Source organism: Vicugna pacos, chromosome 9 (assembly GCF_048564905.1).
Source record: "Vicugna pacos chromosome 9, VicPac4, whole genome shotgun sequence".
NCBI lineage: Eukaryota > Metazoa > Chordata > Mammalia > Artiodactyla > Camelidae > Vicugna > Vicugna pacos.
This window is the reverse complement of record NC_132995.1, coordinates 6,012,473-6,036,140: the sequence shown is the minus strand read 5'-3', so window position 1 is coordinate 6,036,140 and position 23,668 is coordinate 6,012,473. Positions and strand designations below refer to the sequence as shown.

Sequence of the window (23,668 nt, the reverse complement as noted above, 5' to 3'; positions counted from 1 at the left end):
GTGCAACCACCCCATTCTGAAAAATGGTTACACCCACTCCTGTTCTAGTACAGATAAGGGCGCTACCACTGTCTGGGCTTGAGGGGCGTCTACTATCCGGATGTGACAGCACGCTGACCCGGAAAAGGAGGGGCCCGGGGCACTGGGGCCTCCACCGCGGCTATGGAGGGAGCCGGTTACAGGGTAAGTATTGAAGACGCTTTCTTTCGCTTCTGTCTATGGAAAACGCCCCCCTCCGGCGGTCAGCTTCTTTCTCAGGCCTTGCTGGGGCTCTGGGAGCCTTGTACATCCTTAACAAACACACCATTCCCTTAATAAACGAGCTGTCACCGTTTCTTCCACTGCCATAGGAAGACCCGTATCACTTAGCCCCGCCCCCTGGGCTGCTGAGATGCTCCTCTAGGCCCCGCCCACTTTGGAATGCACTCCTCCTTCCCTCCCTCCCCATTCTCCGGAGTCCGAGATGCTTGGTTGGTATTCAGGCTTCATCGCTCCCGGCCCCATCCCCTAGTTGATACTACCCCGGGGCCTGTTCCCTGAGAAATAGCTCCTCCCTGGGTTTGCTCCCATTGGCTCCCTTCTGGGCCCCGCCCCTCACTGGTTCCCGTCCCTAGGTGGTGTTTGAGAAGGGAGGCGTGTACCTGCACACCAGTGCCAAGAAGCACCAAGACCCGGACTCCCTCATCGCCGGCGTCATCCGTGTGGTGGAAAAGGTGGGCCGGGGGGGAGCAGGGCTCGGGCAGGCCCGGAGCGGGGTGGAGGCTGCATCTGTAGGAGTACAGTGTGGAGGTCAGCGATTGGATGGCTGGAGGTGGGGAATGTAAGGAGGAGGAGGGCTTTCTAAGGCTGAGGGTCCAGAACAGGAAAGAAGTTTGAAAAAATGGTTTGAGGAGTTTGAAGGGGATCCCCTCCAACTCCTCTTTCCTTCCTTCAGGACAATGATGTCCTCCTCCACTGGGCTCCTGTAGAGGAGGCCGGAGATTCCACCCAAATCCTCTTCTCCAAGAAGGTAGGCTTTCCTTGCTTCCCCCTTCTCCACTTGCTTTTTTTCTAGGGTCGCGGCACTGGAAAGCTTCTCTGAAGGACCTGAGTACAAACCCAGACCTACCCTTGGGGCATGTGTGACCCTGGTTGAGATCTAGGTTTTCTCTGCCCCTCGGTTTCCTCTTCTCTGGAAAATGGGGCTGAAGATGCCCATTCACAGAAAGAAAGCAGACAGAATGAGATTTGTGGCCGTGGGGACACCTGCCTGCCTCCTCACTCCCTTTGCTTCTTGGGGGAGCCCTGCCAGGGTGCAGGAGGACACCTCAGCCTGTGGATCTCAGGTCCCACGGGTTCTCAGCCCATAAGGACTTGAAGGAGTGTGGCATTTCTCTTGGGCAGTCCTGCCTTCATGTCCAGAGAGGGAACAGGACTTGATGGAAGCTACTGACTCACTTTGCCAGGATTCCTTCCTTTCCCAGGTACAAGAGGTCTCATTTCCAGAGGTCTTGTTGCCAGGCCTTGTGCTGGATGGTGCTGGGACCTGGAGTCCTGAATCCAAACCAGTCACTGCCTAAGTCCTCACCCTTCGTTCTCTTTTTGAGAAACCGAGGCACAATGAGAGGAAGCCCCTTTCCTGAGATCAGAAAAGCTGAGTATTGTCGGAACTCAGATTTGAGCTCAGACACAATGATTCCAGAGCCCTGCCTCTTCCTGGGGAGCAGACGTTTGAGCTGGGACTCTAAAGATGAGAAGGGGGCAAGGATATATTCAGAGATGGCAGGAGGAAATATATTTCAGGGCACAGGGGAAAGTAGGGTTTCTCTGTAGAGGGGTTTGCTGGAAAGGTGATTGGGCCTGAAATGCCAGGCTGAGAAGAGGTATAGGGGTGCTGTGTCCTTGTTTGGTGACATCAGTGCCTGGATCACTGAGATCCTACTGTATTTGGCACTAGTGGCCTTTAAATGATTACTTCAGCTGCAGCAATGGTATCTGCCTTTTAATGCAGGAAAAAGGGAGCCAGCAGGGTGCCAGACACATCTGTCCTCATCAGGAAAAGCGAAAGATTTCCCAGAAACCCCCTACGTCAGTTAGAAGTTACATTTCGCTATGTGTAATATAAACAGGAATACCAGGTGGCCTAAACAATATAGCAGCTCTTTTCTCTCCTAGCACAAAACCCAGAAGTTAGCAGTACAGGTTCATTTGTTATCAGTGACCCACCTTCCTTGCATCACTGCTCTGCCATTCTCAGCATGTGGCATCCATCCTCAACACATGGCATCTCTCCTTAAAGCTGACTCATGGTCCAAACAGGCTGCTAGAGCTCCAGCCTTTTTAACTGTTTTTGCACACTCTACATGTGTGTTGCAAGCTGGCCAAGGAGCTCTGCTCATCGTGATTACTCAAAGAAGCATGCTGCTAGAGCAGCTACCATCTTAAAGGTCTCCATTCCTTGTGGCAGAGGTAAAGACAGCTCTAGAAGTCTTGCCTTGGCAGTTAAACAGTCCATCCTGGAAGTGATACATCCCAACCCTTTGGGCAGAGCTAGCTGCACGCCTCCAGTTAGCCAGTACAGTTCAGTGTAATCCTGCTGTGTGCCCAAGAAGCAGAGAGCTGTAAATATTTGGCAGACAGTGCTACTTGCTATTATTATGTTGGTAAACACTGGCGAAATCATCCATTTCTTCATGTCACAAAACACAGAAGGCAGAGATGGCGTTGCCAGGGCTGGTTCAGCAGGTTGTGGACAGGTGTCCCCACTTTTCCTTGGCCTTCCCCTCATGGCCCTAGTTGGCTGCCACAGCGCCAAACACCATGTCCTCCCTTGACAGCATCCAGAGGCTAGCTGAATATGCTGTTCACTCCTGCAGGCACCTTTTTATCAGGAATTTGCCTTCTTCAAACTCCCCACGGCTCTCAGCTCCCACTGGGCAGAGTTGAGTCCCTAGACCACTCAGAACCGTAGGGAAGGTTGGGAAAGCAGATATTGGGAGATTTCAGCTTCCGTTGTGCTGGGCACTTAATGTTACTTTCCATAACATGAACGTAGAACAAACTGTGAGCCAGCTACTTATAATTTCACTTACCGTAAATCTCAATAAAGCTCAAGCTTTATGAAAATTTATATTTTTCAGTGTGCATAATTCAGTGGTTTTTAATATTCACAAGATTTTTCAAACATCACCACCATCTAATTCCAGAACATTTTATCATCCCTGGAAGAAACCTTGTACCTGTACTCCCCTCCCCCAGTCCCTGGCAGCCATTAATCTGCTTTCTGTCTCTATAAATTTGCCTTTCTGGACATTTCATATAAACAGAATCATACAATATGTGGTTCTTTGGGACTGGGTTTTTATATTTAGGATCCTTTCAAGGTTTATCCCTATTGTAGCATCTGTCAGTAACTTCCTTTTTAGCGCTGAGTAAAATTCTATTGTAGGGATCTACCCATTTTGCTAATTCATCAGTTTGAGAGACAGTGGGTTGTTTCTGCTTCTTGGCAGTCATGACTGATGCTGCTTTGAACATCCGTGTGTCAGTTTTTGCGTGGGTGTTCATGTTCATTTCTCTTGGGTATGTACTTAGGAGCTGGGTCACATGCTAATCACGTGCTAATTTTATGTTTAACCTTTTGAGAACCTGCCAGATGGTTTTCTAGAGTGGCTGCACCATTTTACATTCCTGCCTGCAGCGTAAGAGGTTCCAGTTTCTCTGCATCCTCACCAACACTTGGTATTACCTGTGTTTTTTAATTCTAGCCATCTCAGTGGGTGTGAAGTAGTATCTGATCGTGGTTTTGATTCCAGTGACCCTAGAGACTACTGATTATTTACTTTAAGCTTAGTGACCTCTGGCAGGCTGACTGCAAAGCACCCCAGCCCCTGCTTAACTATCTGCTTCCCATATGAGGGTGCTTTGGTTAATGACCCTGGACAGGTGCTGTGCCCTCTTTGCGCCTCAGTTTCCCTCTTTGTTTGATGGGGCTTTGCATCCAGGGTGGCCTGGAGGCTCAGATCTGGAAACCCTGAATCCACCATCCCTCAGTCTCTTCCTCTCTTTCCCCAAGGATGTCTGTGGGGGTGACTCCTGCACCTCTGAGGAGGAACCGACCTTTGACCCTGGCTATGAACCTGACTGGGCCGTCATCAGCACTGTGCGGCCACGGCCCCGCCACTCGGAGCCCACGAGAGGTAGGCTGAGCTGATGCCCCTGGAGGGGCAGGTGGAGACACAACTTACCCCAGTGGTCATGGCTCCATGGGCTTCATGCTCACAGTCAAGGTAGCCGCCCAGCAGCAGCCTTCCAGTCCCAGGAGAGCGGGTGGGGTGCAGGTCCAGTGTGGCCAGCATCTCTGGGGTTCACAGCCTTGCTCATCCCTCCAGGCTCCCTGATCGGCTGTGGGCACCCCCCCCATAAGTCCTGCCCCTGAAGTCTTCCAGGCTGCAGGGGCAACAACTTCAGGGTGACAAGATAATTTGGACTATCCTGGAGTCACACAGGGTGCTGGGGGCCCCAGGGGTGGTATCTAACCCCCCAGGGGGTGGAGAAGCCTTCCGTGAAGAGGTGGTGCCAGAGCCTGGCTCTGAGGGACGCTTGGAGCTTTCTCTCCCGGCAGGGAGAGCAGGGGAGCAAGGCCAGTGGCGCGGGGCACTGTGGAGTGAAGAGGGGGTCAGAAGTGAGACAGACAAGGGGCAGGGGACAGACCTGAGGGGCAGCGGGGAGCCCAGGGAGATTCTGGAGCAGGTACATGTCCACCGGACTCCCCTCTCATTTCCTTTGGTTCCTGTTCCGGAGGAAAAGGCTGGCTCGTGGTGGGCTCTTGGGAGACACTCTGGCTCTCCACGCCCGCTCCTGACACCGTGCCGCCCCACTAGGTGCAGAGCCCAGCTCCCCCCGGGGCTCCTGGGCCTTCTCGGTGAGTCTAGGGGAACTCAAGTCCATCCGCCGTTCCAAGCCAGGCCTCAGCTGGGCATACCTGGTCCTGGTCACACAGGCCGGAGGCTCCCTGCCCGCCCTGCACTTCCACCGCGGGGGCACCCGTGCCCTGCTGCGCATCCTCAGCCGTTACCTGCTGTTGGCCAGGTGAGCCTTCTCCTAGTGCCGAGCCTTTGGCCAGGTCCCATCCCTCCCTGGCTGCAGGCGGACCCTGCAAGTCTGTGAAGGAAATGCAAGGCTGATTTAAACGCAGAAAGAGAGTTGAGTGGCACGTGTAATCTTGAAGTCAAAGGGTAGATTGAGATCAGGCAGGACCTGGGTCCTAGAATGTAGAAAGAGTTGCTTTTTCTCCCCTGGAGTTTGTATCGTTCTCTGGGGCCCCGGTGGAGGGAAAGCACCTGTTTCCCCTGATTCCAGCAGCATCCTGGGGCTGCCTCCCGTCAGTCACCCTTGCCGGGGAGGTGGAAGGCCTTTATTAGCAGTTCTGGGCCCACCCCTGGGGTCTCAGGCCTGGGATGAAGGATTCCCCGGGGGCAGTCGGGACGCTGGGACAGACATGAGGCCCTCTCCCTGTGTGTCACCACAACGGCCTGCCCTCCAGCTCCCCGCAGGACTCCCGCCTCTACCTTGTCTTCCCCCATGACTCGTCGGCCCTCTCCAACTCCTTCCACCACCTCCAGCTCTTTGACCAGGACAGCTCCAACGTCGTGTCTGTGAGTCCCCAGGGCCAGGTGGGCGGGAGTGGGCAGAGGGGCGGATCACACGGGCCAGGCAGGGAGGGTGGACTGTGACCACCGTCGGCCTTGTCCCCAGCGCTTCCTCCAGGATCCCTACTCCACCACCTTCAGCAGCTTCTCCCGTGTGACCAACTTCTTCCGGGGAGCCCTGCAGCCACACCCGGAGGGGGCCTCCCCTGACCTGCCTCCTGCCCCCGATGATGAGCCTGAGCCTGGCTTTGAGGTCATTTCTTGTGTGAGTATCAGGGTGGACCCTGCTGCTTTCTGGCTGCCACCTTGGGCATGTGACTGTATTTCCTTGCTGAAGTGGAGATAATGGTCCCACCCTCATAGGGTTGCGTGAGTGACTTGGCAGAAAATGCTTATTGCCTGTGTGCCTGGCGCCTGTTATTACTGGGGGGAGCTCCTGGCTCAGGAGGTGACTTTTCCGCTGACCCAAGAAAGGAGATGCTTCCCACCCTGAATGTGAACTGTCGGTCCCGCTAAGGGCTCTGAGCTGATGCGGAGGTGGCCTGGGACGGGCTGGGAAGCACTGTGGGGTCCCCACAGACAGGAGCCCAGCAGGCCCGGCTGAGGCCCAGGGCCCACTCACCTTGTATCCTGCAGGTGGAGCTGGGGCCACGGCCAGCTGTGGAGCGAGCGCCTCCGGTCACAGAGGAGGAGTGGGCCCGACACGTGGATCCTGAGGGCCGCCTGCAGCAGGTCCCTGAGCTGAAAGCCCGCATCTTCTCAGGGGTGAGGAGCTGAGTGAGTGGACAGGGCTGGCCAGGGCTGGTGGGTAGCCAAGGGGAGGCCCCTCTGAGCCGCCCTTCGGCCCCATCTTCCAGGGTCTGAGCCCCAGCCTGCGGCGCGAGGCCTGGAAGTTCCTCCTGGGATACCTGAGCTGGGAGGGATCCACTGAGGAGCACAAGGCCCATGTGCGCAAGAAAACGTGAGTGAGAAGCCGCGGCCCCCTGCCCTACTGGGCTCCAGCCCCTTACCTCCCCGGCCTCCCAAGTCGATTGGAGGTTTTTGATCAACACCACCTCCCGTGGGCAGTCTGGCAGCAGCATGTCACAGGCGCACTGTACACTTGCTCCCCAAACATCGGTTGCACTGACCACACACTTTCACCGCTTTGCAGCAGGCTTCCTGACCCCATGGGGCTACCTCTCCACACTCCCAGTGTATCTTGTGCCTCTGCTGTGTGTCCTGGTCCCTGCCCCCGGTGCTGTCCAGTGGGGGTGACAGACTTTGAACCAAAGCCCCAAGGGTGTTCTGTATCACGAGATACGTCAGGAAGGGGAAGCATGGGGGCGGTGGTGAGAATGACCCGGTGGCCCACTGCAGTCTGTGTGGTCAGAGAGGGGCTCTGAGGCGGCGACCTGGGCTGAGCCCCAAAGGATGAGGAGGCAGCTGGCGTGTCCTTACCATCTCACTTCTCCCCACCCCTCAGGGATGAGTATTTCCGCATGAAGCTGCAGTGGAAGTCTGTGAGCCCGGAGCAGGAGAGGAGGAACTCCCTGCTGCATGGATACCGCAGCCTCATCGGTGGGGGGCAGGGCAGGGCTGGGCTGGGATGGTGAGACTGGAAACAGCGGGGAGAGGATGGAGGGAGCCCCTTGCCTCCCCAAGAACCAGGGCAAGGTCATTTATCGGGGTGGAGGGGGAGTGAAAGGGGGGTGAGCAGGAATGGAATGGCCAGGACCGGGCAGTGGGAGACGGGGAGCAGGGGAGAGGAGTCAGGTTCTTTGGGTTCAAATCTGCCGTCTACTCACTGCGAGATCTTGGCAAAGTGATTTTACCATCCTGAGCCTCAGTGTTCCCATCTACACCCTGTCCCCACAGAGAGAGATGTGAGCCGCACTGATCGGACAAACAAATTCTACGAGGGCCCCGAGAACCCGGGGCTGGGGCTGCTGAACGACATCCTCCTCACCTACTGCATGTACCACTTTGACCTTGGTGCGCGGCAGCCCGGGAAGGGGCTGGGGGCCGGGCCTTCTCTGTGGGGGGAGGGGGCTGCAGGCCTGGGCTGGGCCCTGACGCTGTTCCCCCCCCCAGGTTATGTCCAGGGCATGAGTGACCTCCTCTCTCCGATCCTCTACGTCACTCAGAACGAGGTGGATGCCTTCTGGTGTTTTTGTGGCTTCATGGAGCTCGTGGTGAGGCTCAGGGCAAGGGTGGGAGAAAGGCCCCCTCAGAGGATGGGGAGCTGGCTCCTCACGTGGCCCTCCCTCCCGCAGCACGGGAACTTTGAGGAGAGTCAGGAGACGATGAAGCGGCAGCTCGGGCAACTCCTGCTGCTCCTGAGGGTCCTGGACCCGCCGCTCTGCGACTTCCTAGGTACCGCGTCTGGGCCGATGGGCAGGGGATGGGAGTGGCCACTGACAAAGTCCAGGAAGTCTGATCACAGTCCAGACAAGGGAGAGATCCCCATAGAACCCAGAACTGACATGTGAAAGCAGGATTGCAGTTTTGGAGCAAAACCGCAGAGGCAGATGTGGGTGCACTGGCACCTTCATGCCCTGTCAGTTCAGTTCCACTTCTCAGGTAAGGGACTGGGTGTGGCTCCTCCCAGTCCTCACCTCCACCTAGCTTTTATCTCCACTCACCCTGGAGGCTCTGGGGATTAAAAACTGGTTCTCTGGGCTCCTGGGGTTAGGACCGCTGCGTTTAGGCTTTACAATTCGCCTTTGTTACTCGTTCAATGTAAAAAATGTAGGAAATTCTGATTAAGAGAAGAAAGTAAAAGTTGCTGTTGGTAGGGTTAGTCTTTCAAATGCAGATCGTGATAAACTGGCTAATCTGTGGGCGTCTCCTCACTGACTTTCAGGAGCACCCTGCGGGAGGGAGACAAAACTGGCCTCACTTCACTGAAGAGGAAACTAAGGCTTAGAAAGCCCCTGCCACTTCTGTGGGCACCCGGACACTCTCTGTCGCTGAAAGTTTTCTAAACCATCAGTCTTTTTTTATTTTTTTGGGTCGGGGGAGTAAACCATCAGTCTTGATGACTGCATGGTGTTCTGTCCAGCTTAAGGATGTACAAAAATAGATTTGTCCTGACCTGCTGGACATTTAGATTATGTGCGTTTTTTCCCCATGATGAATCTGTATTTGTGGCTAATTTCTTGAGGTTAAATTCCTAGATGTGAAATTGTATCCAGCACAGAACATATTTTTACAGCTTTTGAAACGTTTGTCCCCATCACCGCATTCCCAGAAAGTCAGACCAGCTTTGTTTTTGCCAGCAATGTACACAAGTGCTGGCTTCCTCACGCCTCCACCAGCTTTGGGTGTGGAATATATCTGATTTTCCCTTGAGTGGACTGATCTTACTGCTACCCTTCCACGTAAGAGTGGAGAACATGGGACTAGCTCACCTTGTCTGGAGGCTGGAAGGCAGGATGGGAGAGGGTCCTGTTGACACCAAGCTCTCCTTCCACTTGCCTAGACTGGTGGAGGTTCTTACAGTCAGCGTGACTTCTTAGGGTCCCAGTCTGAGCACTGAGCACACTGAATAAGCGGGAGTGGAGTTGATTTTGAGGTGGCTCTGTGCTGAGCACTGTCCCTCCCACCGCTGTCCTCCCCTAGACTCCCAAGACTCTGGCTCTCTTTGCTTCTGCTTCCGGTGGCTGCTCATCTGGTTCAAGAGAGAATTCCCGTTCCCGGATGTCCTTCGACTGTGGGAGGTGGGCCGGCCAGTTTGGATGGGAGAGCTGAGAACTGAGCTGCTGATGGGCAGGGCTGGGAGGTGGGTGGGAGGTGGGTGGGCAGGGTGAGGGGCAGAGCTGGGTGGGACCTCAGTCAGAGGCTTTGTGGTGACCCCTTCCTCTGGCACTGCTAGGTGCTGTGGACAGGGCTCCCCGGACCCAACCTGCACTTGCTGGTGGCCTGTGCCATCCTGGACATGGAACGGGACACCCTCATGCTTTCTGGCTTCGGCTCCAATGAGATCCTCAAGGTGAGACCCTGGCTCCCTCCCAGTCCCTACTCTCTCCTTGGCCCTCCTCACCTGCTTGAAGGAGACACATCAGCTGGCTGTGAACTCCGTGGAGGCTGGCACGGGGCCTTTCGGTAGTGGGTACTCAAAACAGGGTTGTTGAAAGTGTGATTAGCTAAGGTGGGAGGCCGGTGGCCATGAGCCCGGGTCTGTTTTACATCTTATGCCTGTCTCTGGGCGGTGTTCTCATTCTCGCAGAGCATGCGGCCCCTGCATAAGGGGAGCCCTGCCCCTCCCCCAGTGCACTAATGTGGGGCGGGGCCGCCGGGGTGGAGCTCAGGACCCTTTTCCTTGTATCCTGCGCCTGGCGGAGCAGCTCAAGAGAGCATGACCTCCCTGATACCCCAGCTCCACTATGAGCCCCAAGGTCAGCCCAGTCTGTCTTCCTTCCATTGTATCCCCAGCACAGGGCACAGAGTAGGCGCTAGGGCGGTGGTGGTTAAGTGCTTGCAGGCAGGCAGGCCTGACCCACCCCCTCCCGCAGCACATCAACGAGCTGACCATGAAGCTGAGCGTGGAGGACGTGCTGATGCGGGCTGAGGCCCTCTACCGACAGCTGACCGCCTGCCGGGTGAGTCCCTGACCCCTCCCTATCGTCCCCCAACCCACGTCAAACCTCTGACTTTTCCTTCCCTACCCCCCAACCCTCCAGGAGCTGCCCCACAATGTGCAGGAGGTCCTAGGTCTGGCGCCGCCCACAGAGCCCCACAGCCCCTCGCCCCCTGCCTCCCCACTGCCGCTGTCACCCACCCGGGCCCCACCGGCTCCGCCGCCCTCTGCGGACACAGTCACGCAGCCTGACAGCAGCCTGGAGATCCTTCCAGAGGAGGAGGAGGAGGAAAGCGCAGACTCTTAACCCTGCTGGGCGCGTTCTCAGTATAGACACTTCAAGCTTCCGCGCCCGCGACCCGCCGCTCCCCTAGGCTGGGGAGGGGAGGTGCAAACTGGGGCGGGACTCTCCACCACGCCTTTCTCGCTCTACTCATTGGCTGATTTCTTGAAACTGACACTTCTATCCAATTGGCCTCTAGTAGGTGTAGAGGAGGCCACCACTTTGGCTTGGACCTGGATGGGGGAGGGGGTGGCTCGTGGTCTCTGAAGAATCTGCAGAATCGATGTCAGACCACTGTGACCCCGATCCCAACAATGAGACATAAGGGGGGCCCCCTTGGGGTTGAGTGGTGGGGGTTTGTGGAGGCAGGGCTCCCCTACCTGCCTGAGTTTGGGGCTTTTAGAGTGAGAATTGGGCGTTGGAGTGCGGCCTCCACCTAGTGGCTGTGCGGAGGCACATCCTGGGCGTAACCGAGATGGAAGGGCCTCCAGAGCTGCTCTCTAGGCCCCTGTCTACCAGCTTCTTGTCAAGAGAAAAATAAACTGGTGTTTAACCCACTGTTAGCTGTGCTTTATGTTACTCGCATCAGGACCCGTCTGTGTCTGACAGGAGTGGCGGGTACTGTGATTGCCATTTAGTGGGGCAAAGCGGTATCTGTACCTCCTACTCCATCAAACGGAGACCCTATGGCCTAGGAAGACAAGACAGCTTCCAGGGCTCCAGGATAGGCGCAGCACCTTCTACCGCGAGGACTAATGGCTTTGCTCCCTGCCAGGGAGCCAGGGAGGGGGCGTGGCCACAAGGCTGTTTCCAAAAACTACTTTAATACTGGGTCCTCTTTGGGGTCATGGTCGAAGGCGGGGTGCCCTGCCCCCTTTCGAGGTTGCACTGGTGGTGGCCGGGCGCCGAGTGCACGCGCTCTGGGCTGCTGTGGATACTGATGAACTGGGCGTTGTTCCCGCTGGTGGTCTGGCTGTCGACCCGCCTGTTGATCAGCATCGCGGCACGCAGCGCTGACTTGACGGCCGTCTCCACCCAGCCGTGCGGGTAGGCCGTGTGCTCGCCGGCGAAGTAGATGCGGCCGTAGGGGATTGCCCAGTTGTACTCCTGCCCGTCGTCCTTGTCGGTTTGCCAGAGAGTCGGCGGCTGCACCACGAAGCCGCCCTGGCTGTGCGGGTCCTCTGCCCAGCGCTTGACGGCGCCGCTGCCGTCCCAGAGCCGGTACACGATCGGCCCGTGCAGCGCCGCCACGTCGTCCAGCGCCAAGCGCAGCGAGTCCGCCAGGCTCAGGCCGGCGAACGTGGCTGCCGCGTCCGACCACGTGTACGAGGCCAGCAGCAGCGCGCCCTCACCCGGAGGCGGGTAGAATATCACGCGCGACGGGCGGTCGGTGTTTGAGTGGCCGCCCTCAATGTGCTCGTCGTGCCAGAAGGGCCGACGGAAACTCAGGAACACCTTGGTGGCCGGCACGTAGTGCAGCGCGCGCACCGCCTCCTGCCGCCTGCGCGTCAGCGGCGGCGTGAAGGTGATGCGCTGCAGCGCTGGCCCGCTCACCGTCAGCAGCACCACGTCAGCGGTCATGGACCTCAGGTTCCGGGCCCGGCGCGAGGACGCGACGTGCACGCTCACCTCGTGCATCCCCTGCTTAATCGCCACGACAGGCGCGTGCAGCAGCACAGGCCCCGACAGCGAGCTCAGCAGCGCACGTGGCAGCAGGTCCCAGCCTCCCACGATGCGGCTATACCTGTAGGCGGGGCGGGAGCATGATCCGGGTCCTCGGGCCTGCCCCTACCCAGCGACCCCTCCCGTGCTCTCCCAGCCGCCTGCTCCCGTTCTCATCCGACCGAGTCCCTCCAATCCCACCCCTTCACCGACTCCTGCCCTCACCTGTCCCTGACGCCCGGCGCGGTTGAGGAGCAGAGAGTTGTGTGATCCGGGAACCCCGCCTCTTTTCCTCTGGGCCACGCCCTTATCCTGTTCCTTTCCTCCTCTCTCCGCCTCCGCGGCCCCTGCTCTCACCTCTGCAGGCCGCGCCCTTCCCGCCGGCCCCGCCTACTCAGTCGCTCGCCCGGTTTGGCCCCGCCACCACGTCCAACCCACACCCTCACCGGAGCCGATCACTGAGGCAGCTGTGGGCCCGCAGGGCCTCGGAGAAGCTGAGATAGAAGAAGCCGTCCTTGGACATCACATCTCCCAGGAGCCGCACGGCCGGCTGGCTCAGGTTCCCCTCCCCGAGGAGGTATTCCTGGGGGACGGGCGCAGGCCCAGGTCAGGGCCCAGGCAGGCTGCCCCTGCCGGCTCCTTCCCCACTCCCATGGGGGCCTTTCCCCGCTGAGCCTCTCGGTAGTGGTTTGTTATGGTTCCCTGGACCTTAGCGATCCGGTCCCCCGTCTTGTGACAGATGGAAACAAGCCTAGAGAGGAGCATGTCCAGCCCGGGTCAGGCAGGAGGGAGGCGGTGGCACGGTGGGGTCTGGGGTTCCTGCCTTCTGACTCCCTGCCCGAAACCCCATGGGCACCCTCCTTGTCTGTTTCTCAGACAGCGACACCCAGGCCCCTACTCACCAGGAGCGTGTGCCTTTCAAACTTCTTCATTGCCTTTCTGCAGCCCAGTGTAGTGACATCTTTGAGGGCCTGTGGTGGGACAAGCAGACAGCTGTGTGGACAAGTCGGGGGAGGCCCCACCTGGAGTTCAAACCTAGCTTTTCTTCCTGCTCCTGCCCACGGCTGGCTATTGACCGCTGTCATCCAAGCTGCCAGGACGTTGCCCACTCCACGTCCTCATCCTTGCTCTCCCCTGCAACTCAGTGACATCACTCTGGAAAGCCTTCCTACCCCTCAGGTCCCAGCATTCCACCCACCCGGCTGATGTCACACTCCTCCCGGTTGGGTATGATTTTGCCTGCCCCTGTCCTAGCCTGCGTGCTCCATTCAGCAGGGATGGAGTCTGTCCCAGTCAGTGCTGTGTCTTTCTGGTGCCCAGTAATTATTTGTCACCTAGATCGTTGTGGGCTCACAAAGAAGCAGAGTCCCTTCTGTCACCCAACCATCAGCCCTGATAGGTCCTTCCCCTGCCCACAGCCCTCCCAGGCTCCCAGCCCTCAGCCTGACATTCAAGGCCCCTGCCAGACCCTTGGTCCCTGTCCCTTGGGATAGCTCTGGTTCTACAGCACAGTGTCCAGTGCCCAGATCACCCTGGGGCTCCCCCACTTCCACTCCATACCAATGCACTGGCTCCCCTGTGTCATCTTTTTTTTTTTTTTTTGGTGGGGGAGGTAATTTGGCTATTAATTAACTAATTTTTTAATGGAAGTAGTGGGAATTGAACCCAGGACCTTGTGCACTCTAGGCACACACTCTACTGCTGAACTATACCCCCTTCCCCATGTCATCTTTGCCAGATGTCTGAGTGGCCATCCTTCACTGCTCTGTTCAAGTCTCATTCCCTCCCGGAAGCCTTGCTGTTTCGTCTGATTCCAGCCCTCTCCTTTGTCCATCTGGCTTCCCCTTTGTGGTCGGGGAACTCCTTGAAGGATGTGCCCCTTCATTCACTCCCTCACTCACCCACCTACCCTTCACCTCACATTTCCTGAGGCTCCCTGAACTGGACAGTGTCAGGGCACAGAAATGGCCCGTCCAGACTCAGTGCCGACCCTTGTCCAGGAGGAGAGATGGACAACTAGGCGCTCCCAGAGGAGAATGAGGTTGGCTCCTCTCTGAGGGCATCAGGGAAGGCTTCCTGGAGGAGGGGATATTGGTGCTGGTTCTTGAGGGATGAGTAAGGTTCCCTGGATGGGAAAAGGAGGCCTCCCAGGCAGGGCAGTGGCATGGGTGTGGGATGATGGAAAAGCACAGTGGGTACAAAGGTGCACAGAACTGGGGGTGTTTGGGCCGTCATGAGGATTTGGGGGCAGGTAACAAACATTTCTTGGAGGAGAGAAGATGGGGTTAAAGGGGTGAGAGAGACCAGACTGTTCAGGGTTTGGACCTGAAGCTGAGGTGCTGGGGAGCATAGGGGCTGTGAGCAGGGGAGGGGCAGGGGGAGGATGCAGGGAGAGGCCCAGGCCTGAACTGGGGTTGGGGCTGTGGAATGGAGAGGTAGAAACAGTGCAAGAGAATTGGGGGGCAGGGGACTAACAGGGAAGGTAGGAAGCAAGGTGTGACCGGGGCGGGTGATGGCACTGGTGAGGAGGGGCACCCAGGAGTATGAGTGGGTTTGGGGAAGATGCCGAGCTCAGTGGGAGCTGGAGGATCCTGGGGGTTGGCCCGGTGGAGACAGACATAGGTCTGAGTCTCAGGAAATGGACTTGGAAGACATAGCCTGCATATCATAATTTAAGCCGAAGGTGTAGAAAGGTGAGGATGTCCAGGCCAGTGTGTGGGTGAGAAGGGGATCGGAGGTGGGGATCAGCAGGGTTTATGAGGAAAGTAAAGATGGAAGAGACTAGAAGGAACAGGAATAGGAAAGCCAGGCCAGGGAGGAGGCAAGGGGGTGTGAGACACAACAGCGTGGAGGACTGGGCGGAAGGACAGGGCTGCAGGGCTCGTGGACCGCCTACCCTGTTGAGAGCCATCTGGTAGATTTCTTCGGGTGAGTGGCCCTTCTCCTTGGGGTGCAGGGGGTAGCCCAGCTTCTCGGGCATCTTCTCCACCACGTAGTTCCGCAGCTTCACCTCGTTCACCTCCGTCCACGTATTCTCGTCGTACTGGGTGAACTTGGTCAGGTTGAGTCCCAGACTCTTGCAGAGCTCATGGAGGATCCTGAGGGAGGGGAAACGCTGCTGGTGAGGGGCAGTCAGGGGCCCCTCCCTGCGGGGGTGCTCGGAGAAGGGAAGCGGGTGGGTAGGGCAGCCAGGGATGGGGTTTGGGGATGGGCACGAGGCTGGTGTGGGGCTAGATCTGGGGTCATCAGTGCTGCGGACGGGAATGAAGTGGGAACAAGGTTGGAAAGCTGAGGGTGACACTGTTTTACGATTGGGTTTGGAGCAGGAGTTCTCTTTTACTGGGAATGAAGTGGACAGATTTTGGGTTGGATGGAGGAGGGAGCTTGGGTCAGGGAAAGGACCAGGGTTGGAGAAGACAGGGCTGGGGATCTGGAGGGGCTGGATGTGGTGGCCCGAGCATTCAGGAGGACAGTGGTGGGACTGGAGCCAGGAGGTCTTGAGGTAGCAGTTAGGAAAAGTGAAGAATTAATAAAATGGCCACACATAGGCTAACAGATTGCTTATTCTTATGCTTGCCGTTGAAATGGTTAACTAACCTGACTGACTGGTTGCTACTCACAGCTCCAGGCCCACTGTTAAAACTAAAGCTATTGATTTTACTGTTTCTACTTTATTCTGGTAATCATGCTTGGCTTCTGAGTTGTTCTCCAGGAAGAAGGTCACGAAACTGTAACCCTACAGAATAGGCTAAATTATCAAAACAAAAAACAAAAAACAAACAAAAAAAACCCATGCCACAGGCGTTTGCTAGATGAAGAGACTGAGAAAGTGACAATTGCTAGCCTCTATTGAATTGGTCACCTAGAGACACCATGACACCACTCTGAACTTAGGACAAGAAAATGATTTTGCTGATAGTTATCTATGTTTTATTGTTTGAGCTACGACTGTATAAGCACACTACCCCATCCCCAAGGTAGAGTCACAGCTTTGAAGGCATTAGCCTGCTGTGGGTCCCCTTTGCCCGGCAAAGCAACAAAGCCGTCTCTTTTCTTCTAGGCTGTAAGACCCTGTCTCTGAATTATGTGGCTCATCAGGGACGGGGGCAGATCTTTCAGCAACAAAAAGACAGAGTTGGAGGCTGGGTCTAGACCTTGACCAGGGATCGAGGTTTGGGATCAGAGTTGGAGTTCATGCTGGCACCAGAGCAGCGATCGAGTTGGGGATCTAATCTGGTTGAATCTGGGCATGAAGGTGGGGCTGTGGTGGCCTCACCTGTGTGAGCTGGGCATGCGCATGGCTCCCAGCTCCCCAATCCAGCCCGTCTTCTGGTCCCGGTAGGTGAAGATGCGGCCCCCAATCCTGTTGTCTGCCTCCAGGATGGTGACCTGAGGGATGAGGGGTGGCAAGCAGCTCCTGCCACTAGCACCTCATCTCCACCCTATGCCTGCCCGCCTCTCTCCCATCCCCACAGCAGCACAGATGGAGACTAGAGAAGGTCCCTTTCTTTATGGGGAGGTGGGAGAGGCTGATGGGAGAACAGAACATATACAGAATGACAATTTCCATACTGCAGCAGGGAGGCCACTGGCCAGATTCAGAGGGACTTCCCAGCTTAGGGAGTGGGGAGATTTCTCCTATGTACAGAAGCCACTGGCCCAGCCCATACTCATTCTTGGATTTCAGTGAGAGAGACAGTGGTTAGACCTCAGGGGGCACTTCCCCTCTGGTGGAGTTTCCATCCCCACCAACACAAATTCCCCCCAGGAGGTTGGAGGAGGTTCTGAGGGACTCCCCTCCAGGATGTGAGTGGGAGGGAAAGTCAAAGGCCTCTCAGTGCGGACACACACTCCCTCTGGGTTGTGTTAGAGCAGGGGAATTCAGGCCTCACTCCCCAGACCACGAGGAAAGCATAGCTCTCTACATCTCCCATCACCTCCACCCCTCAACTGGGATGCGGCCAAGTCCCTCCACTCAAGACTCCCGGCTGCAGCAGGAAAGACTCAAGGTCAACTGCAAACAGCATTCCTCACCTTGTGTCCGGCATCACTGAGCACCTTGGCGGCCACCAGCCCAGCCACGCCAGCACCAACCACGATCACTCTCCGGGGCTTCGAGGTCCGATTAAGGCCCAAGGTCACGACTCTGAGCAGCTGCTCATAGTCGGGATCGTGCATGCATTTCTCGAAGGGGTCAGAGCCCCGGGCAGTGTGCCAGTCCAGGGAGGCCGCCAGGCTGAGGAAGATGGGGACCAGGGCGAGGAGGCGCCAGGCTGGGAGGGAGGAGGACAGGTTCAGTGAGTGGTTAGTGGGTGTGGAGGGAAAAAAAGCAGGTTCTGCCCCCTCCCCTGCTTACTTACCCAAGGAGCCCATGACTCTTGGTGGGGGACAGTGTCTGGGTTGGGAGGGAAGCAAGGGCCACTGTGACAGAAGCCTGTGTCCCACCCTAGCCTGGCCCAAGGCGGGCTGCCTGGCTTCCACCTCAGCCCTCACCCCTGTGGCCCGGGTCTCTCTGGACGTGTGTCCTCTGATGCCAGTCTAGCAGTTTCCTGTCCTGTACTCACCTATCTGCCTCCTCTCTCCTCCCTGCTTCCCGTCTTTCTCTGTTCCCTCTCCTCTCACCTCCTCCCAGTCTGTCTGTCTGTCTGTCTGTCTCTGCTCTCCCCGGCTCTCTGTGTCTCCCAGGCTATTTCGGTGGTGCCCAGCCTCTCTGCAGCTACCTGGGCCCTCCGCCGGCAGCAGCAGCACCTCTCTCCTCAGTCCCCTCTGCTTGTCTGCCACGGCCCCTCTCTCTGTCTTTAAAACTAGCCGAGCCCCGCCCTCCCCTCCCTTTTGGGAAATCTGACTCCAGGGAAATGAAACTGCTTTCCTGGGTCGCAGGGTCAGATGCTCAGAGTCTAGGAGGTTTTGAGGGACTCCCCTCCAGGACGCGAGTGGGGTGGAGGGGCTGCTGGTGGGGAAGGGGTGGGGAGGAAGCAAATCAGTCTGTTTTCTTCCTCTTGCCCCAGATAGTTCAGGCGCAGTTGGAAGGCCAGAAATAAATGCTCAGGTAACCATGCTAAGGGTGGAGGCTACCCCACGGCCTGCTCCAAGCCCTTGGTCCCCCAATTGCAGGGCCCCCGTGTCTGCCCTCCTTAATTCTCAGGGCAGGGGTAGGGGGGTGGTCTCTGGCCTTGGGGCTGCATGTTCCCTGGGAGAGCCTCTGAGTCCTCTGTGTCAGCTGTCCCTGTGCCCTGGAGGGCCCTCGCTGGCTCCACTACCCCCACACGTGGCTGCTTGGAGCCTCAGTCTCCGCCTCAGTGAAATGGGTACAGCAAGGGCCTTGCAGGTAGCAGCAGAGTGGTCAGCAGAATGAGCTCTGGACCAGCCTGCCTGGGTGCTAGGCCTGGCATTTGCCAGTGGGGGACTTGGGCAAGGGCCTTCCCCTCTCTGTGGCTCTGGTCAGCATCTGTTGAGTGCGGGCCGTTACAGTGCTGTGGACTAGGTAGTGAATCGAGGTCAGGCCCCATGAACAGCACCTGGGTCAGTACTAGACCCTGCTCCTTAGGACACGCCAGCTGCTGCCACCGCGAGGGTGCTCAGAGGGGATTCTGTGAGTGTCCCCCAACCCTAGCCCCCACTAGGAGCCCTTTCCATCCCTGCACTGAGAACCACAGGGACGACTGGCTCAGGCTCAGGCGTCAGGGAGCAGGAGGCCTCAGAGAAACTGCCCCAGGAGCTTCCGCCTCTCTCCCTGCCTTTGGCTGTCACCACCCACTGTTGGTGGGCGCTTTTATCCTGGGGGGTGGGTGGCAGGCAGTGAGAACAAGATGCCCTGGCTTCAAGAAGCCCCAACAGGGGGCAGCAGAGGCCTCGTGGCTTCAGAACTTTAGCCAAGGGGACACAGGGTGGTTCCCTGAAAGGGGTAGGGGTGGAGAGGCAATCTTGGGGATTTTCCTTGGGGTGGGGGGAGGGGGCCCAGGTGGTGAAGAGGAAAGCCAGAGGGTGGCAGGCCCTCTGCAGCAACCAGATGGGAAAATCCGAACAGTATATCAAAGAGGGCTGTGGTTTGATGGAGGCAGGAAGCTGGAAGGAGCGCATACTAGTGAGTCAGAAAACATCTGATGTGGGTGGATGGGGAGGCAGTGGCCAAGAAGGAAACAACAATCACTGAGCTGGGCAGAGCCTCAGAGAGAAGCCAGGAGAGTCAGTGAAAAGCGGCAGTGAGAGGGACTGCTCCCTCTCTGGGGTGGCCTGATGGCCGGGGGGCAGGCAGGGGAGCTGGAAGGCCTTCTTGGCGCATACCCCTCCCTGCCTCATTCACAGTGACCTGGAGGACAGAGTCTTTGATCCTAGCAGCCAGGCTCCAGACCTGTGTTCTCTACCACTTTATGATGAGTGGCGAGCTTGGGCTGTGGGCCAGGGATGGGGCCAGGGCAGGGGCTCTCTGTCTTGGGACTAGTGACAGTTGGGACCATTTTTGTGGGGAACATCCTGTGCTTGTCGGATATGGAACAGCATCACTGGCCTCCCACTAGATGCCAGGAGCATTTGCCCCTCAAGGCTTGCCAACCGCAAGTGTCTTGGGACATTGCCAGCCATTCCCAGGGGAAAGGGAGGCAAAGTGGCCCTGGGTGAGACCCATTGCGTTAGGTTAGGTTGATGCTGGGTGGAATGCCCAAGAGTGGCCAGATGTTGTCCAGGAAGGAGTCCAGGGTACTGCTGGCAGGAAAGGTAGTGCTGGAAGGCCATATAGCAGAGGTTGTTTTGGGGTCAGGAGATTATCAGTAATTTGGGGATTGCTTTGGTAGAAATAACTGGACCTTCTAGAGTCATTTCTGATAATATCAAAAAGATTGGTGTTAGGGTTTGAATTTAGGGTATGAATTAGGGTGGATCAGGTCAGGAAAGAGAGGGGTTTGAATGAGGCTCGGTTCCCTAAGTTTGTGAGTAGGAGGTACAGGACACACAGTGAGAATCAAGGGATGGGGCAGTGGCGGGAAAGGGCTTCCCATCAAATCAAGCCTCTGTTTGCTTCAGCTGATTTGGGGATAGTCTTGTTTCATAATGGACTTTCTAAAAAAAATGTCACTCCTTTCAGATAAATATTATCTTTAGGGAGAAAACCTACCTTATTTGGTTTGCTTCTAGAACCACAATGACAGTTCTAATGGGGTTAGGTCTTGACCAAAGTAGCCAGACCCCCTGATGGCCTCTGTGGCCCATCAGGCCAGCTAGTGGTGTTGTGGGCCACAGAGATGTGCATGGGACAGGGCTAGTGCCTTACATATATCCTTTTCTCTGATTCAGTCCCCAGACCCTGAGTGGTCAGTATTAAAACTTTCATTGGGCCTCAGATTGGGGCTGGGCCTACCTAGGGGACCCCAAGGGCCCCAGATGGAAGTCAGAGGTCCAGACTGGACGGGGAGGGGTGCAGAGAGCAGAGGAGAGGCCTACTTTAGGCCCCTGATCTCTGACTTGACCTCTCGACAGGAACCCCCTTTCCACAGAGCCCTCCTTCCCCAGCTTCCAGAACCCCAGGGCTGCGATGGGGGGCACTCACTGCATGGCTGGCTCTGGCAGGCTCTCTCAGCACCCATGGCCTTTCTGGTTAGCCCGGGACAGAAGTCATCATCGGGCGTGTGCGAAACTGGGATGAGTGGTGGTGGCTTTGTCCCGATTTCCTTGTTTGACCAGAGATGCCAGGGTCCTGGTGTGGGGTCAGAGCAGTTGGGGGGCTGTGGAAGGCAGGCCCTCTCTTCTCAAAAGCTTTGTATTATGGAAAGTTTCAAACATACATGAAAACAGAGCAGCGGAGGATGAACCCAAGGGCATTTATCGCCCCATAGCCCATCTTGTTTCAGTCTCATTTTCTCCCTCCCTCATTGGGTTATTTTAAAGCAAACCCCAGACATGTTACTATTTTGCAAGTAAATCCTCCAGGGTGTTTCCGTACGACAGGGGTTGGCGAACTTTTTCTATAAACATATAAGGCTTTTTGGGCCACAAGGTCTCTGCCTCGCCACCTACTCCTCTCTGCCCTCTAAGCAGTCACATGTTAACGAACAGGTGGAGGCTGCTTCCAATAAAATTTTATGTACCGAAACAGGAAGTGGGGCCATAGTTTGCCAACCTCTGCTCTAAAAGATAGGAACTTACTTGCTTTTTCAAAAATAAAACTCCAAAAAAAAAAAAAAACCCCGAAGAAACTCCAATACCATTATCACACTTAAAATGAAATCAGTGCCTACACTTCCCAGATTGTCCCTGAACGTTTTTTGAACAGTTCGTTTGAATCAGCAAAGAGCTCACATTGCATCTGAGTGATATTTCATCATCAATAAGGGTCACTTTCAGTTCAGCTGATTTGGGGTTTATGTCTTTAGAACGGGGTGGGGAGGTCTGATGTGACCCCAAGGGCCTAGGCTAGGCCTGAACGCAGCAGAGGAGCACCCCAGGTCTGGTCTCTGCCTTGGGGAAATCTCTTGAGGTCATGGGGTTGAACAAGGATGGTGTCTGGAGGTGAGGTTGGGGAGTGGTACTCAGGTGAGTCACTGGTGTTTGAAGTGATCCCTGCCAAGGTGTGTGAGGGGTGGGGGACAGGCACAGGGGTAGCTTGGGACAGTTACCACAGAGAGCCGCTTGGTCTGAGGGCAGACTTTTAAAACACCCAGACAATTTAGAAGTTGACTGAAAAACTTGGGAGCAGTGGTATGCAGGAGCTGGCTCATACTAGTACAAGAGAGCTGTTTAATTTTTGGATCTCTTTCTGGTTTTGCCTGGCAAGCCATTATTAGAAAATTAAAGTATTTATGATTAATTTTATTCAAAACAGAGCTAATACTCAAAACTTATCACTTGTTTGATTACATTTACTATATATTATATGTACTATGTATTATCTACACCGTGGGAATCAGCATTTGCTCCCAGCCTTTCCCTGACCCTGGAGGGCTGACCGTCAAACATCTACCAGCACACCACTGCTTGGGAATCATTTGTTTCAACTTCCCCTTGAAGACCAAGGGATGCTTTCCCTCTGGAAACCTCTGGTCTGACAAGGCAGGGGCATCAGCCTGTGGAAGGGGCTGGGCCACAAGGGAGACAGATGTTTGAGGGTTTGAGATGAACAGAGCCGTAACCATAAGCCCAGTTGCCACTCTTATCCCCAAACAGGGAGAAGAAATGCACTTAACAGCTTACTCAGGAGTGAAATTCACCTTTAAAAGCCTCTGATTCCGAATTTAGTCACTTTTGTTGTCTTCATATTAATTAATGAAGAGGAACTTAAGTAGAGGCCATGTGTCTGGACTGGCAAGGAAACACATCTGTTTTCTTCCTGAAAAGGGAGACTGCAATTACAACGAAGCCAGCATCTGCAGGGTGACACCCAGCCAGTTGCCGGTCCTGCTGCTGCCTCGGGGACCCCTCCCAACTCCCCCAGGAAGCCATGGGGCCATTTCCCCCACAGTGCCAGAGTATCGTAACCATCCCTCCCACGTGGCCACCGTGCTGATTTATTATAATTGCTTGTGTTCAAGGTGGAGTGCCTAAGATCCCCTGGTGGAAAACCAGAGCTTCAGTTTGTTCTTATTTTAAAAATACAACTATAAGAAAGCAATTAAGCTTCACTAATGTTTTATATGCAAAATAACAAACTATTCTATACTTTGGAAATGCAAACTCAAGAAAAAAAATTTTAATTTTTTATAAGCGTTTTTTAAATTGAGTTATAGAAAAAAAATTTTAAATCATGACTGTGTGGCCACTGCCAGTGACCTTGTGGGTAGAGAAATATTCTTCCATTCTTGAAACCCTCAACGCCAGATCTGGTCCATAGCAGGTGTTACGTAAGTGGACGTTGAATGAAAACATGTAGGTAAAATACCACTTTCTACTTTCTAGGGGGACTTGAGGCCTCTCCATCTCTCCTCCCTTCAGGTGGAGGGTCAGATATGGGTCCTGGATGTACTCAAGGCTCAGACTGCACAAAGGGCCACTGTGGCAGGGGTGGAGCCTTCAGAGAGAAGCAACTGGGCTTGCCAGCTGTCTGTCTAGTTTGTTGGCCTCCCTCCTCCGTGGCTTCTGCTTGGATGGGACACTTGTCTTTGAAATGACTCATGATCGTGACTTTGAGAAACAGGGCCATAAATGTCCAAGAACAAGCCATGGGCACTTTTTTAGCCAAAAGCTGGTTTAGCGTGGCACAGGCTGAGGGAGGATGGAGAGCAGAGGCAGAGCATCCGGCCGGGATCTGGGAATCACCTGATACAGATCTGCACTCCAGCAGCTTTACCTGTTTCCCACTGTTGAAGCACAACCAGAACCCCCTGGCCAGCCCCAGGGAACGGAGAGGAAGGCTGCCATTGATACCCGTGGCCACTGAGCTAACTCCTTCAGGGTGGTGACAGATGACTGGACACTTACATGTATTCAAAGACATAGCCCAGCTTAATGGGTTCCCCCACGTGCTCCTCTCCCACCATCAGCACCAAGGGGAACCCCGAATGAACCTGTGTATGCGTGCATGTCTAGGCAACATACTTGGTTTTG

General features: G+C 55.8%; 2 protein-coding genes and 1 non-coding gene across 7 annotated transcripts in view; 1 reads left to right on the top strand and 2 right to left on the bottom strand.

Annotated features, from left to right (window-relative positions):
* Window positions 1-16: 16 nt before the first annotated feature.
* Window positions 17-11,032, top strand: TBC1D17 (TBC1 domain family member 17). Its single transcript, XM_006208438.4, has 17 exons — window positions 17-183; window positions 615-713; window positions 935-1,009; window positions 4,055-4,178; window positions 4,863-5,070; window positions 5,525-5,636; window positions 5,737-5,895; window positions 6,267-6,395; window positions 6,488-6,591; window positions 7,096-7,190; window positions 7,488-7,604; window positions 7,704-7,804; window positions 7,886-7,985; window positions 9,234-9,331; window positions 9,487-9,603; window positions 10,127-10,213; window positions 10,295-11,032. The coding sequence occupies exons 1-17, from the start codon at window positions 163-165 to the stop codon at window positions 10,496-10,498; spliced, it is 1,950 nt and encodes a 649-aa protein (XP_006208500.2). The 5' UTR covers window positions 17-162; the 3' UTR covers window positions 10,499-11,032.
* Window positions 11,033-11,279: 247 nt separating this feature from the next.
* Window positions 11,280-23,668, bottom strand: part of IL4I1 (interleukin 4 induced 1) — a 36,419-nt gene continuing 24,030 nt past the window's right edge. For 3 of the 5 annotated variants that reach the window (XM_072966576.1, XM_072966577.1, XM_072966578.1), the window contains 8 exons: window positions 22,336-22,454; window positions 20,679-20,884; window positions 17,171-17,409; window positions 16,413-16,525; window positions 15,033-15,234; window positions 13,039-13,107; window positions 12,583-12,719; window positions 11,280-12,218 (listed from right to left, as the gene is read on the bottom strand). In XM_072966576.1, the coding sequence (XP_072822677.1) occupies window positions 11,297-12,218; window positions 12,583-12,719; window positions 13,039-13,107; window positions 15,033-15,234; window positions 16,413-16,525; window positions 17,171-17,409; window positions 20,679-20,715 (1,719 nt within the window). In that variant the 5' untranslated portion in view covers window positions 20,716-20,884; window positions 22,336-22,454 and the 3' untranslated portion in view covers window positions 11,280-11,296. The remainder of the gene's footprint in view (window positions 12,219-12,582; window positions 12,720-13,038; window positions 13,108-15,032; window positions 15,235-16,412; window positions 16,526-17,170; window positions 17,410-20,678; window positions 20,885-22,335; window positions 22,455-23,668) is intronic. The other 2 variants (XM_072966579.1, XM_031682053.2) reach the window with 2 other exon arrangements.
* Window positions 13,781-13,852, bottom strand: TRNAS-AGA (transfer RNA serine (anticodon AGA)). Its single transcript has one exon. It is a non-coding gene; the product is annotated as a tRNA-Ser (tRNA).

What these genes read in the sequence shown, in the direction of transcription:
- TBC1D17 (XM_006208438.4), top strand. Translation starts at nt 163, where the DNA reads ATGGAGGGAGCCGGTTACAGG. An exon ending in AAATCCTCTTCTCCAAGAAG is followed by an intron (nt 1,010 to 4,054) that starts GTAGGCTTTCCT and finishes TCTTTCCCCAAG; the next exon opens with GATGTCTGTGGGGGTGACTC. An exon ending in GACAGCTGACCGCCTGCCGG is followed by an intron (nt 10,214 to 10,294) that starts GTGAGTCCCTGA and finishes CCAACCCTCCAG; the next exon opens with GAGCTGCCCCACAATGTGCA.